The sequence below is a fragment of the Pseudorca crassidens genome, chromosome 14 (assembly GCF_039906515.1).
Source record: "Pseudorca crassidens isolate mPseCra1 chromosome 14, mPseCra1.hap1, whole genome shotgun sequence".
Lineage (NCBI taxonomy): Eukaryota > Metazoa > Chordata > Mammalia > Artiodactyla > Delphinidae > Pseudorca > Pseudorca crassidens.
In genome coordinates, this window is record NC_090309.1 from 7673507 (window position 1) to 7693362 (window position 19856).

The 19856-nt window shown below is 42.3% G+C and overlaps 1 protein-coding gene across 1 annotated transcript in view; it reads left to right on the top strand.

The window, feature by feature from the left end:
• Positions 1-19856, top strand: part of AFF3 (ALF transcription elongation factor 3) — a 560353-nt gene that overhangs the window by 536346 nt on the left and 4151 nt on the right. The window contains exons 19-24 of the mRNA XM_067704167.1: positions 5074-5137; positions 7645-7781; positions 12799-12870; positions 14891-14984; positions 17322-17371; positions 17509-17732. Coding sequence (XP_067560268.1) covers positions 5074-5137; positions 7645-7781; positions 12799-12870; positions 14891-14984; positions 17322-17371; positions 17509-17732 — 641 coding nt within the window. The remainder of the gene's footprint in view (positions 1-5073; positions 5138-7644; positions 7782-12798; positions 12871-14890; positions 14985-17321; positions 17372-17508; positions 17733-19856) is intronic.

Sequence of the window (19856 nt, forward strand, 5' to 3'; positions counted from 1 at the left end):
TATTACAGAGTAATGAGTAGAGTCCCCTGTGCTATATAGTAGGTCCTTATTGATTATATATTGTATATATAGGAGTGTGTATATGTTAATCCCAAGCTCCTAATTTATCCCTGCCCCCGCCTTTCCCCTTTGGTAACCATAAGTTTGTTTTCTAAGTCTGTGAGTCTGTTTCTGTTTTGTGAATAAATTCATTTGTTAAATATCACACCCAGAGAAGAACAACAATCAAATTGATGTGTTTCCCTTTCGAGAGAAAGTTGCTTATGCTCAGGTGACAAAAACCTGCCATTTAGCCTGTGTGTCCTGGAAAGCACACGCCGTTTTCTATGTGTGGCCAAGGGAGGAGTCACCTGCAAGAGCCTGTGGCCTGTAGGAGACACAATGAGTGATTGCTTATGCTTCTGAGAAGCCAGGGACTCGGGGGTCCCAGCCAACATCAAGGGCGTAGAAACAAAAGCTGCATTTGAATCCTTGCTGCCGAAAGCAGTCTTCCTGCTTCCTTCGGAAAGCACTCATAAAGCCAGCGGCAGCACCGGGGTCCCTGGCTGTGCAGTGCCCTCATCGGCAGCACCCACTTACTCAGTGCGTGAAAAACAATTACCTCACTTCTTACGCGTTCTTCTTGGTCAAGAAAGTACCTCACAGCCTGGGCCACAGTCACACCTCGGGGACTTATTAAATGACAGGCTGACAGGCTATCAGATGACGAATTCATTTGGTCTGCAGTTGCCTAGTGGTCTGATTTGGATTTCAACTTCCCTGAGAAAATGATCCCCACTTCGGCTCTGCCAAGGAACCCGTTTGTTCAGACACGTTGAGTTCGCCATCTCTGCCAGTTTTCACAAAACAGGCTGGTTTTGCTGAGGAGGTGCATTTCACAGAGGTAGGAATCACAGAAAGCAGCCCGCCAGCCTCTCCGTGGGAGGGCGTTCAACTCCATCGCAGCCACAAAGGAGAACAAAGAGCGAGGTTGCTCTAATACGCTGGTGCCAGAAGAAATTTTAGGGTAGCTCAGCCCCCGCCGCTGCTTAGAACTAAGGTGGCTCGCGTGTAGGTGGGGGCAATGAGAGGTGAGGAGGGCGCACCCCCTCTGGATCAAGTGCTCCCATTTTTTTTGCTGCCAAGAGCTCTTATAACAAAGATACACAGGGCTCGGCTTTGGCGTTTGGATCACTCGAGCCCAGCTTCTGAAGAGCCCCAGAGACACGGTTAGTTACATGCATGATGTTGAACTGTACTTTTCTTAGGGTTGCTCACGTATCATCATCAAATACCATCGCTGTGAGAAACGGTGTGAAGAACCTTATGATCACAATGAAAAGCAAAACTCTAGGTTTTCCATGTGAAAGAAAAGAAAGGAGATTCAATGAAAAATGAGTTTGAACGCTGCGATCATTAGATTCATTTTAGTGCCTGTGCCATGTCATATTCTGTCACTGCCACAATGGTGACGGCAGCTTCACTTTCCTGCTGACTTGAAAGTCACTGTCGGAGTGATGCCTTCATGACAGCACGTGTCCACTGCCTTGCCGGACCATCTGGGTGACATCCCATCATCCCATTGCCTTTATAATGATCTGATCTAGGAGTGTGGCTCTAGAAATCACCTGAAAGGAAAACAAATGGGCCCATCATCAAGCAATCTTCAGTGACTCAGTGTAATAAGCCCTCCATTAGATGCAAAGATGAGAATTCTTATGCGATCCTAAACAGGCCCTGATAGTACATTTCTTCAGCATCTCAGGTTAATGTTGTAGCTGCTGTGATGTAGTCAGAAAATAGATGTGTTACTTATCCACCTACACCATTGTGAGAGTTTGTGACTCAGCCTCCATCTCAGGTTTAAAGGATACACTTACATGCTGCAGATAAAAACAGCATTGATTAAGGTACCCGTATTAGGAATTAGGTGGCACTGCCACCCCAGGGGTAACTAGGAAGGCTAACAGATGCCTTTGCTTATTACCAAAGTAATTCGTTCGTGAGAATGAAATGCATTTGAAAAAATGATGATCCGTTAGTGACGAGGTCTACAAAAAACAGGGCAAGAGAAAAACGACCAAATTCCTATACTGGAGTGTGGGACAGATAATGATGTGGAGAATTTCAGGTTGCCATGGAGATGTTCTCTGGCTCATTGCCTTCGAGGCTGCACCCCATCAGAAGTCAACCCTGTCTCTCTCTCTTTGAAACTCAAAATATGAATGCAAGGGGGGGGGTTCATTTCTCTTCTACCATGTACCTAAAACTACAAGGTGGGGAAGATCAAAGAGGTCTACAACAGAGCCCCCGCTGAAAATGGTCCAGCTGCAAAGTTTGCATACATGCAGTGACTGTAGCCCAGGACAGCAGAAGGTAATGAAATGCCTGGAAGTGAAGTGTAAGCAAGAGGTGGTATCTGAGATCAGGAAAGACGTAGCTGATCATGACCAAAATGACCAAGAAGGCCGTACGGCCCAAGAATTTGAGGGACAGGTAACATCTGGCTCATCATAAGCACTTGATGAATGAGCAGAGAGGTGAGTGTTCCAGGAAGAACGGAGAGGATGAGCAGAGCTTCTAAGACAGCCATGGCATGTCAACCAGACAGTGAGGACACCTCTCTGGCTGTGGTTGAGGGACTTGGTGAGTAAGTGGTACGGTTAAGAGGGTTAGGCAAGATGATTGGAGACCTGAACTGCGATTGGAATTCATAGGCCCTGGAGATGGATTTTAGATCTATGAGTAGGATGGTGATATAATGAAAGCCACGTTTTACAAGCATTGGTCAAGGCTTAAAGCTCAGAATAGATTGGATGGGTGTGAAACTAGAGGCCAGGAGAGGTGATGAAAGCCTAGACTTGGTGGATATGGTCACTGGAGAAAGAAAGGGATGTTTACAAGGGAGCATTCATACCATTTGATAACTGGGGGAGAGATGGATGGAGATGCCTGAACTCTTGTCCTGAACAAATAGGCTCCAGGACCCCATCTGAAGTTCAGGAGTCAGATCTGGGTTTGGGCAGAGGTAGGTCTGGTCTTCTGCTTTGGGGCATTCAGCAAAAGGACAAACGAAAGATATTGCAGAGGATTTTTAAGGCATGAAACTCTTCTGTATGATACTATAATGGTGGATACGTGTCATTATACATTTCTCAAAACTCACAGAATGTGCAACGCCAAGAGTGAACCCAGATGTAAACTGTGGACTTTGGGTGATGACGATATGTCAGTTTCGGTTTATTGATTGTAACAGATGTGCTGCTCTGGTGGGGATGTTGGTAGTGAGGGAGGTTGTGCACGTGCAGAAGCACGAGGTACACAGGAACTTTTCGTACTTTCCACTTCATTTTGCTCGGAGCCTACAACTGCTCAGAAAAATTAAGTCAGTCCATTAAACAACAAAAACAAGAACAAAAATAATGTAATTTGCCACAGTCGGCATCAAAGACCCCACAGATAGCCAGTATGTGTTCAAAGGTCAATATGTGGACAGAGAAGAATAAACCATCGTGAAAGTCAACTAAAACGCCCTTCAAATGGAAGAAGCGTGAACGTTGAGGAAATAAACTAGAACAAGAAGAGCCGGTCAGAGCAGGGCCTTCCTTTGAAGGAAACCTCAGGCCTCACCCACCAATGAAGACCCATCATGATGAATGAAAGAGTCCAGGCCTGCATGGCAGGAAAAATGGTGAAGGGCTCATGATCGAGAAACAGAGTTTCATTATGCACATTAGGGAAATCCTGCAGCCATGTTCCTCATTTCTTTGTTGGAAAAGTTAAAAATTCCCAGCATGTTCCACAGTACTGACAATATTTTATGCGGAAGAAGAGACAGAAAACCAAGGTCTTTTTCTTGCTTCTGTGATTTGTGACTCAAAATTAAGTATTTGCTTTGATCCTGGTTTGTTTATTTGTTTGATTGATTGATTAAAACCATTCAGCTGAGGATTATAGTTTTGGATGATAATGTCATTGACATGGTATGTGTGATTTTTCTAAGCCTTTTGACCCGTTAGGATAAAAGGACGCTCTGACTACCTAATACTGCATTGGGGAAAAGATGCCTTAGCTGAAAGAAGGCAGTTCAAAATAAGTGTATTAAATAGGTTAAACAGTTCATGATTAATATTGCTACTTACATCTTATCTCCCATTCAGGGGGTCCTGGCTTATGGTGTGTACATGAATAGGTCAAGTTTACTGATTATATAAAGACCCATAATGCAAAACAAGTTTATGCTGATGGTACCTAAAGTACGTAGATTTAAAAAAATCTATCCAATGAAGCATTTAAAGTTACTGTCTGATGAGTAGTTTAGTGTAACTTGGGGTCATGTCACACACTCAGATCCATCTCTGGATGAATTCCCTTCATCTCCCAGCAGAGTCAGCGCTGGCCAGGGTTATTGTTTTAATAATGCCCATGTCTGGTGTTAATGTTTACCAGCCAGTTCATCAGAACTAGAGAGAATACATGCCATGTTTGCATTGTGACAAGGAAGACATCATTTTACAATTAACTTTATTACAACTGGAATGTAATCATGCAACAGCACCTCTTTTCATTTTTCATTGCAAAGCTTTAAAATAATTAGATATAGAGATACAAGCAACTTTGGGTACCATTTATGCATACAAACAACACTGATTTTCATAAGGGTACAGAAATATACTCACCTGTACATATCCATACAATTATTATGAGATACCTTTGCCATCTTTACATTAAAAAGGGATTGTTTTGTGTAACTAACCTGTGAAATAAGATTTTGCACTTGTTTTCTTAACCGTGCAATAAAAAATCTGATTCGCAAATTAGGTACTGGGGATCCATGTTAAAAATCACTGTAAATGTATATATTTATTTGCATATGTTGAGTGTGTTTTGGATTGCTAACTTAAGAGAAATATAATAGTAGTCTTTTACATATAGGCTATAGTAGTTCGGAAATGCAAAAGAAAAGAAAAATACTTGATTCCGTCTTAAGAAGAGTCTTGAAATTGTGCTTCAAGTGTGAGCAAAGGAAAGAATATTTTCCAAAGATCTTGCACTTGCACGGTAATGACGTTTCATATCACCCTCTCCTCGTAGGCCACGCAGTGCAGATTATTTTATGCAAGAAGCTAAGCGAATGAAGCATAAAGCAGATGCAATGGTAAGACCTTTTCTCTCCAGATCCTTTCCTCCAAATGACGTTTGTACCACAGCTTCATCACTGGGGCAACATAGCTAGGGTCATTATAAAATCTATTACAAGGATGGCTGGGTCTGTTAAAGGCAAAAATGTTTATATAATCCAGTGCTCATCGCCCAATAAATTATGACCTCAACCAATAATGTCTGACTGGGAGGAAGCCCTGGATAAACTAATATTTCAGTTTAGACCTAAAGTTTGAATAGGAACCAGAGGCAATGGAGTCAGTGGGTGGTAATAGTTTTTTTCCTTAAAAAGAAAACACCCAAGTTTGCGTATTTCTCCCTTGTTAGCCTGGCCAACGCTTGGCTTGGTCCCAGGATCAAATCCCTTTTCAAAAAGACTTACGTTCTTCATATGTACCTGCCAGAATGAATTTTTCCTATGAATCTGGACAATCCAGAAACTGTTTCACTGCACATAAGACCCTGAAGTTGTATGATTTGATGTTTTCAGAGAGTAACTTTTCTGACTTGGATAATTTATTTGAGAAAGCTTAAAGCCTTCAGGCAAGAGTTAGAACACTTCTGGTTTTTTCTAAAAGAGATCATGTGGTTGTTCTGTCAGAAGAGCTCATCCAAAGGGAGTCTTTCCTATCCAGTAATTCTAGTTCTGCTCCCCTCCAGTGCTCATAAGTGAAATCAGGGTGCTGGAGGCGAATAAGGCATTTCAAATGACCTTCAGAGTATTATTCCAGGGTTGAAGATGCCTAAGCCATAACTGTACCCCACCCCCCAATGCTACTGATTTTGCCCACCAAGCATGCATTTATATGAAGCTAACTGCCTAGGTCCACTGATGTACAGAGAAATAACCAGGGGGTGTCAGAAAATACAGAAGGGAATAGGAGGTAGAGTTTCTGTCATCACAGTCCCACAGTCTGATGCAGAGTTCTGGTCACCCGAAGGAACCGATGCGTGGTCACATTGAATTCTAAAGCAGAATGAAATTTCCTGCCTGAATCATCCAGTGTTTACCAGGCTTCCTCAGTCAGTGTCATCTTGCCCAACCTGGCCTTTCCCAGCGATACTCTGCTCCAGCCATGTTGGCCCCCTGCCGCCTCTAAGCACACCTGACTCGTGCCAGCTGGCAGGTCTTTGCACCTGCAGAGCCTCACACTCACACTCTCACGCACACCCACACCTTCAGTGTCCTCCCCAAATTCAGCCAGATCATACTGTTCCTTCCCAGTTTCCTCCCCAGCCTCCCTGTAGCCCCATCACTTGCTCCCTTCCTGCCCTCTCTCTGGCATGGGACTCCTTGCTTTGCATTCGGTTAGTTAATCACAGACTACCTTGCACTTTGAGCTATCTTGTGAGTGCACATTTTTTCCCTGCAAATATATGTTCCTGGAAGGAGCTTTTGTGTGTCAAGTACAGACCACACAGAATCAGGTGCTTCAGCAAATACTTATTGAAAGAAATGACTTCCTTAATCTGAAAGCACTGCCAAGAAATATTGCTCTATAGCCTCTTAGGGTTATAAGCTGTTTAAAATTTTGACTTGCTAATGCAGGAGAATTCTGCTCTACATTTCCCTTTCCTGAGGTGTCATGAATAATGAGAGGTTTTTTAAGAGGCAAGACTTAGATCAGTAGTTAAGAGTATCTGTGTAATTCTGTTTTGATTGATGAAGGAATGTTTGAAAACTGCGGAGATGATGCAATTCAAATTTAGAATGTGTCACAATCCACCGAGGGGAAGAATACACGGAACCATGCATGAACCTGATGTGTGCGTTTAGATTTATGAGAACCTAAGAACGTAAAGCTGATTCTTGGTTATCCTCACTGATACGGGTAAAGATTAACATAAATTTAGGGACCTCCTATAATCCCAAAAGGTCTTTTTTTTAATTAATTTTCAACGTTGTGTCCTTCAAGCTGAAATCATGCCTTGAGCTCTACCTCCTCTCCCTTTCTCTCCTCACCCTCCCGCTTAGGGTGACGTTCTAACTGCTAACGAAACAACTAAAAAATACATACTGAAAGGAAGGCGTGGAGATGTAAATGTCACAAATAGTGTAAAAGATAATAAGGAAGGCCTTAAACCATCAAAGTGAGAGTATAGCCCAAAAGTGTGAAAACTATTGCATGGAGTCAGGCCTATGAACGTAGATATATATTTAGCACAGCAGTGAGGACCAAGGAGCGAAGTTGAGAAACCATTAGGAGTTGGAACGAGGGCAACAGAAATTAAAGCAACCGTGAAGTTCTGCACAATTCTGATTGGCAGTTGTGGATTTGGTATAATTCTGTATAACCATTTACGCACTTACCCTAAACCAGTAGCAAGTAGCAATTTGCGAAAATACCTAGAGAAGATATTACCCTATTTCTCTCTTCTCTCAGCTCCATTCACAGGAGTTTGGAACTTCAAAGTCGGGTTTCTCAAAGTGTATAGATTATGTGACAATGCTGTTTGAAAAACTATTCTTAAGGAAGACACTGTATTAACTCTCTTGATCAGGTGGAAAAGTTTGGAAAGGCTCTGAACTATGCTGAAGCAGCCTTGTCATTCATTGAGTGTGGAAATGCAATGGAGCAGGGCCCAATGGAATCCAAATCTCCTTATACAATGTATTCAGAAACAGTTGAGCTCATCAGGTAAGCGCTGCGTTTTCTTGCTTGGGGGCAGGGGTTGGGGGTGGAGGGAAGAATGTATATAAGTGCTGTGAACACACAAAAGAACGTCAGCCTGCACTGTGAGCTACCAAGAACCAATGTTCATCCCCCAAATAAGAGTGGACGATCTTGCAAGACATTTTTGCAGAGGCTGCCTCCTTCGCTCTCTGTGTGAGTGCCGGGGGTGGCGGCGGCTCCTCTAACCCCACTGGCTGCAGAAAGGAAGCTGAATCTGAGGGAGATGTGAGATGTCTACTTCACCCAGCTGGGAAGTGGCAGAATTTGAATTCACTACATCTCCATGCTGCTTTTTTTTTTTTTTAACCTGATCCAGATTCATATAATCTAAATCCTAACTTCATCAGTAAATGATTCAGGAGTATTTAATGAAAGGAAAGAAGATTCAAGGGGATTTTAGGAAAGGAAATCCATCCTACGACGCACTATCTGAATAGGTGCTGGCGTTGTTCTGGTCTAAGACTTGGACGTGAGTGCCATCCCCCGGCCTGGGTTAAGACCTGTAGTATGCGCAGAAGCAGGGTTTCTGACTGGTGCACAGCAAGGACTTGGGTGGGAGACTCTTTGTCTTCCATGATGGCAACATGGAAAGGCACATCCTTAATGTCTCTTTAATGAACCATTAAAGGAATTTCATCCATTAACACTACTGGGAACCTTCGTCATATGGTTTATGTCTTTAGCTGGTTCAACTGCTTGGGATAATGTCTAATACCCATTATGTGAAATAATCCTTCCCAAAACTAACTTTAAGAGACTTTTCTAATTCTGGAATTCTAGGCAACCTAAGAGTAAATGTGGTTTACCATGTCTCACCATTCCAGATGGAAGATTTCTAGTCATCCTAAATTTAACCTTCTTGGTATGCATTGGCCCAGGTTTGCTCCTTGGTATTTTACACTATTCTCCTTCAGGAAATAGGAAAGGATGACAGCCTTTGACTTTGTCATCCCAGTATCAAGAACACATCATCTTCAAAAAGTACTTCTCAAGAATGTTTTGAAAGTTAACACTCTCCAAGCATTTTTCTTATTAAAATATTTCTATTGGGCTTCCCTGGTGGCACAGTGGTTGACAGTCCGCCTAGCCGATGCAGGGGACACAGGTTCGTGCCCCGGTCCGGGAAGATCCCACATGCCGCGGAGTGGCTGGGCCCGTGAGCCATGGCCTCTGGGCCTGCGCGTCTGGAGCCTGTACTCTGCAACGGGAGAGGCCACAACGGTGAGAGGCCCGCGTACCGCAAAAAAAAAAAACAAAAAAAAACACACACACACACACAAAATAAATAAATAAATAAATAAATAAATAAATAAATAAATAAAATATTTCTATTACACCAATGTATTGGTGACTCCTTCATGCCGTTTTCTTACGTGGTACAGCATTTTGGGCAGTGAAGAGAAGAAGTTGCCATAGTAAAAAAAAAAAAAAAAAAAAAAAAACTTAAAAAAGAGATCCTAGACCCTCACATTTCTTCCTCAGAATAAGGCACAGACTCAGATGCCCACAGGAAGGCATGGAAGAATATGGGTGGAAGTGGACAGGCACAAAGCCATAATGTGTTCTAGAACGTGAGTGCCTCAAACAGAGGGATGTTTTTGGTTTTTGTTTGATCTGTTCGTGTATGTGGTCATACCCCCTGGAAAAGATCTTAGAACACAGTATGTACTCAGTGAATATTTGAGGAATGAACAAATAAGCAAGTCACAGGGCCTCTGGTGAACTGCATAGCCTGCCTAAAGGCATTCAGACTTTAAAAAACAAACAAATAAATCCAAACAATGATAAAAGCCTGATGTCAAATAAACTGGAGGTGCTGATGTGCACACCCGCTCTACACCAGAGATGGGACCTTGCGTGGGTGGAAAACACAATGCATTTTCTAGAAGATTGAATAGAATCCCTTAAGCTACTCCAAAAACTAAGATAAAAAAGAGTTTTTCTTATCTGAGTTAGAAAACAGCATTAATATACCACTTGAATCTGCATGTTGCCCACCAGGTTTGAGATTCCCCTCCCCCACTGAGAGACACTCGGGAGCTGGGAGCACCCCCAAGGAGGATCGTGCCACAGGTACCCAGCTTAGGATGTGCTCTTTGTCCCAGTAGGCAAGAGAATTCCTTTCTCCACCAAAGGAAACCAAGTGACTGGGGGACACTGACGGGTGGAACCCTGCCACCACAGATCAAAATTGCACCACAAAACCTCTGAAAATTAAATTGTACATGGAACCACAGCCCACAGAAGTAGATTATGACTTGCCTGCTAAACCAAAACAGGGTGACTTCCTTTTAAAAGAAAAGATTTAAACAGGACCCAGGTATCTCCTAACATAATAGCCAAGATGTCCAAGATACAATAGAAACTCATTCATCATACCAAGAAACAAGAAAACCACAACTGAGATGAAAAAAGATGATCAGTTGACACCAATAACCAGGATGAATCAGATGTTGGAATTATCTGACAAGGATTTTAAAGCAGCCATCATAAAAATGCTTCAACAAAAAATTACAAATTCTCTTGAAACAAACAAAAAATGAAAGTCTCATCAAAGAAATAGAAGTTGTTTTGAAAAAGAACCAAATGGAAATTAAAGAACTGAGAAATATAACAAATAAAAATCTCACTGGAGGGGCTCAGTAGTAGAGTAGAGATGACAGAGGATAGAATCAATGAACTTGAGAACAGAAAATAGAATTTACCCCCCAATCGGAGCAACAGAGAGAAAACAGACTGAAAAAAAAAAAGTGGATAGAGCTTCAAGCACAATGACAGTAGAACCTCCATGTCAATATTGGAGTCCCAGAAGGAGAGGGAGAGAATGGAACTGAAAGATATTTTGAAGAAGTAATGGCTGAAACTTGCTAAATTGGGCAAAAGACATAAACCTACAGATTCAAGAAGTGGAGAAAAACCCAAACAGCATAAACAGCCAAAGCAATGCATGCCAAGACACATCAAAACTACATTTCTGGGCTTCCCTGGTGGCACAGTGGTTGAGAGTCTGCCTGCCGATGCAGGGGACACGGGTTCGTGTCCCGGTCTGGGAAGATGCCGCGGAGCAGCTGGGCCCATGAGCCATGGCTGCTGAGCCTGTGCGTCTGGAGCCTGTGCTCCTCAACAGGAGAGGCCACAGCAGTGAGAGGCCCGTGTACTGCAAAAAAAAAAAAAATCTACATTTCTGAAAACTAAAAACAAAGGAAAACAAAAAATCCTGAAAGCAATGAGAGAGGAATGACACATTACCCGTAGGGGGACACCAATTCAGATAACAGCTGACTTCTTATCTGGAACCACGGAAGCCGGAAGGGAGTGGCACAACATTTTTTAAATGCTGAAAGAAAAAAACTGTCAAACTGTGAACTCTAGATTCAGTGAGACTTCATTCTTCAGGAATAAAGAGGAAATAAAAACATTCTCAGACTAAGGAAAACGAAAAGACTTTGTTTCTAACAGACCTACCTTTAAAGGTTGGCTAAAGGAAGTTTCTCAAACAGAAAGGAAGTGACAAAAGAAGGAATCTTGGACCAACAGGAGGGAAGGAAAAACAACATAAGAGCAGAACTATGGGTACATGCAATAAACTATCCTCCTCATGAGTTTTATAAATCATAGCTGATGATTGAAACAAAAGTTATACCACCATGTGATGCTCAAGACAGTGTTATTTAAAAGCAGTGACATGGAAGTAAGGTTTCAACTCTTCAAGCAAAGTAGAAAATATTGATACCAATAAATTGTGATGAGTCACATATGTATCTTGTAATACCCGGAGAAACCACTATGAAAACTAAGCAAAGAGATACACTCAGAAACACTACCAGGGACTTCCATGGTGGCGTGGTAATTAAGAATCCACCTGCCAATGCAGGAGACACAGCTTCAAGCCCTGGTCTGGGAAGATCCCACATGCAGCAGAGCAACTAAGCCCGTGTGCCACAACTACTGAGCCTGCGCTCTAGACCTGCAAGCCATAACTACTGAGCCCACGTGCCACAACTACTGAAGCCCGCACGCCTAGAGCCCGTGCTCCGCAGCAAGAGAAGCCACCGCGATGAGAAGCCCATGCACTGCAACGAAGACCCAACACAGCCCAAAATAAATAAATTAAAAAAAAAAAACACTACAAGTCTGCATGCTGTGGAGATAGTGTAATAACAGTATCACTTCTTGAGCAATTTGCAATAAGCCAGCCCACTATGCCAAGAACTTTACAAACACGCTCTCACTTAATCCTTACAGCAATGCTATGGGATCCGCAGTACTCATCTTACTTTATAAATAAGGAAATGGAGGCTTAAAGCTGTTAATTTGTCTAAGTTCTCACGACTGTAAGGACTTGAACCCAGGTCTCCCTGACCATTCCATATACCGCCTCAGCTCTCTCCAAGAGTCTGCAAGTAACTTGGTATATTATTGGAGAAAGGAACAGCCATAGACCTCTGGTTCAGAGAAATAAGTGAGATTGAATAAAGTTCATAAAATCTACTAGTTATGCATCCAGGACAGTTATACTACTGTCAAAGTAAGAGTTCCGTAACAATAAAAAAGGAATAAATGCAAGCATTCATCTAGTACAAGGAATAAAAATTTTTCTGGAGATTGGCCTGGAAGGATTGACCTTTGCTCCCATCTTGTCAGCCACTCAGCCATAAATCAGAATTGGTAAAAATGGGTGTGTCACCATATACGTGGATAATGCTTGAACTGATACCACTCTTGACCATCTGTAGCGTTTGGACTTGTATTGTTAAAGGGCAGGAAGTTGCTAGATGGTCATAAAAGCCATTTTGTTCTAGTCACATCACAATCATGTCATGCTTAGAGAAAATGGGGCAGCCTCAGCTGGCTTCTAAGAAAGAACTGTCAGCAAGCACTATGAAAAACTAAGTATTGGGCAGAGAGAACTTCCATCCTAGAAGATGTTCTGTTGTTAATAAGAAAGCTTTAATTTTTTTTCTTTCCTTTTTTTTTTAAGATATGCTATGAGACTAAAAACCCACTCAGGCCCCAATGCCACACCAGAGGATAAACAGCTGGCTGCATTATGGTAAGTGCATCACATCAGATGAAAATAGCCTCCCCAGCCTCGTACATCTTCAGTGGCAAACCAGGTGCCGAAATGCACGATGGCTTCCTAGCGCTGCTGACACACCAACCAAAGGCAGTTCTCATGGTGGCCAGGGAGAGCCTGCACCCTGCTGTCCTAGGCATGAGGTGAATTCACAGCGATTGAAAACCAACAGGTCCGTGACACAAGGACCCATTTTTCTGTGTGTGTGTGTGTGTGTGTGTGTGTGTGTGTGTGTCTTAAAATCAGGTAAGTCTGTGTTTTAATCACTTGAATGTGAATTGCGCCAAATGTAATCTCTTGTGTTTAACATTTTAGAGGCAATCAGGATAATTCATCTGTCTCTTTACATGTGGGATTAGTAGAACTGAATCAAGATGATGTATTCAAGTTCTCAACACATTAAACTGAGGAGCAGTTCATCCCACTTTGATAATAAAAGCAATATTTAAATGTTAATCAACACGTAATAGGTTTTTTTCTATAATGATGACGATTATAATGATAATAATAATAATTTTCCCCTCGACATCGCCTTAGTACTGCCTCAAATCACAGGACACCTCTCTGATGGTTCCTCCTGTGACGGGGGGCCAAAGTGTCTTTTTCTCTGATGGTTCATACTCCACTTTAGAACCGGATCTGCAAGTTGGAGAATCGAATCTCAAAATAATATAACAGCAACAACAGCAACATACACAAAAGAGAAAACATTAGTTTTGCAACATCACGTCCTCTAGAGTTTGGTGTGCTAAGAAGAGACTCTTGGTCAAGGGTGTATTGTACAACACAGGGAATACAGCCAATATTTTGTAATAGCTGTAAATGGAAAGTAACCTTTAAAACTTGTATTAAAATAAATTGAAAAATTAAAATTGAAAAAAAAATTTTAAGAGACTATTAAGTTGTATTTGGTATGTTGGTATTCTAGTATGTCAACACCAGATCTGAGTCAGCAAATAATTAGGAGTGGAAAGCACCAAGGAAAAGTGGATATGGTGAGGACACGGGGAGGGGGAAGGGGAAGCTGGGACGAAGTGAGAGAGAGGCATGGACATATATACGCTACCAAATGTAAAATAGCTAGCTAGTTGGAAGCAGCCGCATAGCACTGCGCTTTGTGACCACCTAGAGGGGTGGGATAGGGAGGGTGGGAGGGAGACATGAGAGGGAGGAGATATGGGGATATATGTATAAGTATAGCTGATTCACTTTGTTATACAGCAGAAACTAACAGAACATTGTAAAGCAATTATACTCCAATAAAGATGTTAAAAAAAAAAAGTGGGTATGGCGCAGGAAATGCTCTCTGTGCTCTTTTCAAACTTTAAGTTCCTTATTAGGATTAATAAATTAACAATGATTCGTTAACATTATATAAAATAGAATACTAGTATGTAAATAACAAATATATAAACTGTAACATAAAATAGTGACTACTCCCAGTATGGTTTTCATAAAATACATTCATATCCATTACTTTATTTGAACTAATTATAGTCCAGTACGGTGGTAGTGAAGGGAATAAAAACAGGTGGAAGGGCTGGCTATTCTTTTAGCAAAGCCGCTGCCGGAAGTCCAGGGTGTCAAGGCAAATCAGAATAAGGTAGTTGTGCCCTGAAATTCACCCAGCAAGCAGTGAGAGCTGTGCGCTATAGCCTCCTCCCTCCTCTCATGGAGAGAGACTGTCTCCTAGTGGTGGAAGAAGGAAATGACAAGCCCCTCAGTCCCCACAAAGAAGCAGTAAAGCTGCTTTCTGTCTTCATATTTATATTCTTTAGTTATATATATTCTTCTTTTATTCGTATTTCTTTATAGGAAGTGATATACTTGTGGAGTAACTCCTTGACATTTTGAGTTACATTGAACAGATAGGAAGGTCATATGCCTACCGTGCTATGGACCTGGAGTGCACCTGGAACAGCAAGATTGTTTTTAAGTCTTGTTAGCACAGGGCCCACTCATACTTTCGGGGGCTATTCCTCTTTTTCTGCTGCAGTTACCGATGCCTGGCTCTCCTGTACTGGCGGATGTTTCGACTCAAAAGGGACCACGCTGTAAAGTATTCAAAAGCACTTATCGACTATTTCAAGGTACTGTCTGGCTAACAGGCAACATGTTGTACCCAGTTGTCTCCCTGTCAAGGACATTTTCAAGGTAGAATCCATTGCTTTGGGGATAATACAGGAGCTGATATCCACACGAACCCCATTTATGACATACTCGTGGTGTTCACGGCTCAGAGGATGGCCTTGAGAGCCCATCTAATTTATCCCTCTGCCTGTGTCCACGTATTTTTATAGCCTCTAAAGAAAGAAGATCCCGTTACCTATCCCAGTGTCCTAGCAAATCCGTCTTTATAGCTAACATAAATTGCTCATGTTCACTTAGAGCTTCTTCCTCTGAGAAGTAATTCCTTAGAACTTCCTCTTAGCTATCTCCAGTAGCTAATATAATTTTTCATAAAGGTGTTATTTTAAATGCTAAGAAATGACTTGTTAGAACCCAGAGGCACTAGAACAGTAGCAATGTGCACGTATAAGGATAGAATTGCAAACCGTGCTAACTTTTACCTATCTCAGGGAATGAAGTCATTTTCACTGGGAGAATGAAAAAAGGGGGGAAAAAAGACCAGAAAACCTCTGATGTACTGTTGTGAATAATTCATCTGAGACTTCTGGGCCTCTTCACTGCCCATTTGACTGTAGAAACAAGAAATTACGCCATTTCTACCTCCACCGGCTGTTTGTCAGATACACAGCCATCATTTTCGATCTTTAATCCCCAACCTCCACTTCTTGGAGATGATCTCTGATGAGCCGGCTGTGCTGGGCATTCCGTGGGCAATGTCCACCCAGCATACTGTCTCCTTCCTGGTCATGCATGCAGTGACCAGGAGCTAAGCCACTGTCTTGGTCCATTGACGGTCATCAGTCATAATGACAAGTACTGACACTAAGCCTTTCCCTTTACTTTGGGTGCCTAAGGTCAAGATAAGTAGTTTTTAAAAATTTAGAATCTAAGCGCTAATACTAAAGAGAGTTATTACAGTCAAGCAAAACGCTTGAAATGAGAAGGAATCTGAACTCTGTAAGCCACAGAGGTTACAGCAGAACTATTAAGGGATCCAAGATGTTCTTAATGTCTGTAGGCAGTCCATGAAACTGTACAGAACGGATAGAGAATACAAATTAAATATCAGAGCTTCCCCCAGAAGGTATTGGTAGATACCCTAAATCAAAGGCTATTTAAATACTACTTAAAGTTCAGAGATTAGGAAACCTTTAGGAAACAGTGATAACTGGTCCATAAAAAATGAGTTTTATCAGGACAGCTGGCTCCGAATAAAAGGCCTTTGTCCCCACCCATGTTTTTCTTATAGTCACAGGACTTTAGTGGTAGGGGAAGAGGCCTGAAGGTGATTTTGCCAAATTCCCACATGTAAGGCCATTTCTTACCATTTTGATGACACCTCCACTAAAAACTAAAAATCAGTCACCACTTCCTAAAGTTCTTTTTAACCAAAAGAAACACTTTGTCTCTGGGGAACCAGGCTGAGGTTATTTTCTTGTCTCTGGAAGGGAAAATTCAATATTATAAAGTCCATTTTCTCCTTAACAGTCTCATAGACTTACGTCCAAGAAAGCATTATTGGGCTCTCAGGGAGGGAATCTATCTGTACACTGAGAAGCTTTCCTTGCCAAAGGCGAAAATGTCTTTTAAATGCCTGATGCAAACAACTGGCTCATGCAACATATCCTATATCAGAATTTTAAATAAATCAGAATTTTTGAATTCACTGTTGTTAAGGAAATAATACATTTTAATCTGTTCTTTTAGAAACATTCAAGAGCAACTTCCTTTAAGAGAAATACTTTTAATCTTCATAAGTTAAAATGGTAACAGTTGGGCTTCCCTGGTGGCGCAGTGGTTGAGAGTCCGCCTGCCGATGCAGGGGACGCGGGTTCGTGCCCCGGTCCGGGAAGATCCCACTTGCCGCAGAGCGGCTGGGCCCGTGAGCCATGGCCGCTGAGCCTGTGCGTCCGGAGCCTGTGCTCCACAACGGGAGAGGCCACAACAGTGAGAGGCCTGCGTACCACAAAAAAAAAAAAAAAAATGGTGACAGTTGATGTCTCATATATTTTCAGGCATTAAATATATGTCAACAATTTCTGCAAATATGCCCTACGTTTAAAAATAAGACATTCTCATTGTGTCAGTGGGAGGGGGCAGCTGCCTCCCACTATCTTGCAGAGAGGAAGCCAATAGCCTGGTAATTAAAAACTCCCCAGATCCAATTTCTGTGAATCTGCATTTTATCTACAGCGTCAGCCATTACTTGTCTCAGCGGTCACCTGAGAACACGTTGTTGTGGGCTGTTTAAACTCAAGCAGATGGTACTCACTGTCAATGTTTTTATTTTCCTGCAGAATTCATCTAAAGCTGCCCAAGCCCCATCTCCATGGGGGGCCAGTGGAAAGTAAGTTCATTTTTCCAAAGTGAAGGTGATAAATGAGGTGTTGCATGACACTGGGTAAGGTGCTCCTCTGTTTACAGTGCCCTGAGGGGCTGCCCTACCAACCTCTCCACCTGTTTTCCTATGCTCTCCCCTTCCAGGAGCACTGGCACCCCATCCCCCATGTCTCCCAACCCCTCTCCCACCAGCTCCGTGGGATCTCAGGGGAGCCTCTCCAATGGGAACGCCCTGTCCCCATCAACCATCGTCAGCATCCCACAGCGTATCCACCAGATGGCAGCCAACCACGTCAGCATCACCAACAGCATTCTCCACAGCTATGACTACTGGGAGATGGCGGACAACCTGGCCAAGGAGAACAGAGGTGTGTGTGCCTCTGGGGAGCGTGTGCGTAGTTCAGCCACAGCTCAGGGGGACACCCCGATCCTTGGGCATCAGCGGGCAAAGAAGAAATAGTAGAAGCTGTCTATACTGTGGGAAAGATCAGAGATAGAGATGGAGATAGAGATGATATAGGTACCAATGATACAGACACAAATTATATAGATAAACACACACACATGTTTTTTTCCTTCGGACAGTGAGCTCCTTAAAGGTAGGGATTACATTTTATTCAACTCTGTATTCCTAAGACCTGCATAGTGCCTAGAACACAGTTGGGGATCTGAAATACTGGATGAATTAATTAACTGATGAGTATGAATGTTGCTAGCTATTGAAGTGATAGCTGCTTACAACTGAAAAAAAACGTGTTGGATGGGTAAGCTGTATTTCTTTTTAAATAATGTTTGTTTTTACTGATTACAAAAGGAATGCATGTTTACCGTGGCTAAATTGTAAAGTACAGAAAAACTATAGAGAAAAAAATTTTTTGATCATCTGTAATCTTGTCACTAAGGAATAACTACTATTAACATTCTATTGAAAAAAAAAAACCTTTTGAAATTGCTTCTCGTTTTCTCCAAATATGCACGATTTTTACCAAAATAAGATCATAGTATATATACAGTTTTACATCCTGTCTTTTCTTCATTTTACATTATGTCAGGCATTTTCTCATGTCACTAACTCATTCAGGAACACCTTTTATGATGACTCTATAATACTTTCAAAACAGAGGTATGCAATCATAAGTATCATGATTTCTCAAACCATTCCCCTGTTGTTGGACATTTGTGTTACTTCCAATTTTTTCCCACTGTTACAAATAACGTTACAATAAGTACCCTCATGTCAATCGTTGTTCATATTTCTAATTGCTGTCATAGGAGGGCGTTGTAGAAGTAGAACGTGGAGGTCAACAGGTATAGATTCTTTTAAGATATGTATTGGTATATTATTAACTTTCTCCCATAAGATTATACCAATTTACTACTCTTTCTCCAGTGCTGGGTGAGAGTGTGAATCTGAGCTCACTATCAAGCCATTAAATGCAAATTTTGTTCCCATGGTAACATGTACCTCTGCGGCTAAGATCAGGATGTCCATGATGAGATGAGGAACCAGTGGCACAGACAGGCCTGAGTACGTGAAATTGATAATGAAACCAGACAGGATATAACAGTAGTGCGGCGGTGATGCACCCTGAAAATCCAGTGGGGTGCCAAGGAGGTCAGTGCCAGGGGCTGAGCCCAGCAGGCTCGCCAAAGGAGCTGGCACGGAACAGGATTTTGAAAAGCAAACAGTAGTTGAGTGGCTGAGATGGAGTGGGGTGGATGTGTCACAAGTGGATGAAACAGAAGGGACAAATGTACAAATGTCCGCGGTCAGTTTGGGAGAAGCCTGAGCAGGCCAGGCTCCAGATGGCACTGCCAGCTGCTGCCAGCCGTCCCTCAGCAGAGTTGCACATCGAGTGCAAAGTCCGCACAGCTTCCCCAGACCTGCCTCTCCTCCCCTGTTCTCCTCCTGACCTCCTGCCACGCTGTCCTCCCGGCCCTTCTCGGAGCCTCCCCAGCAGGACCTCATTCAGCACGTACAAGAGCACCTTTGAAAGAATACTCCCAGCTTCTTACTTTCAAGGAGTGCTGTTCAGTGGTCCCGTTAGGGCAGCCTGGCAGCCACATGAATTGATTCGTGTCTCTGAGCCACCAAACCGTGATCTCTGCGATGGCAGAGCCTACATTCTTCATCTCAGTGTACCCCCTGCCTCTGCCCTCCTACACCTAGTGTAGTGTCTTGGCAGTAATAAATGTTTAAGGAAAGGACAAACCCAGAGAATGTCCAAGGACTAGAAGGTGACCTCAGTAGAGGTGTTTCAGAACCCATCTGTGAAAAAGGACCTACAGTATAGCACAGGGAACTAACTGTACTCAATATTTTGTAGTAACCTATAAGGGGAAGGAATCTGAAAAAGAATAGATATATAACTGAATATGTATAACTGAATCCTGAAACTAACACGACATTGTAAATCAACTATACTTCAGTAAAATAAAAATAAAAGACAATTTAAACAAGCTGGATGCTCCAAAAAAAAAAAAGAGAGAGA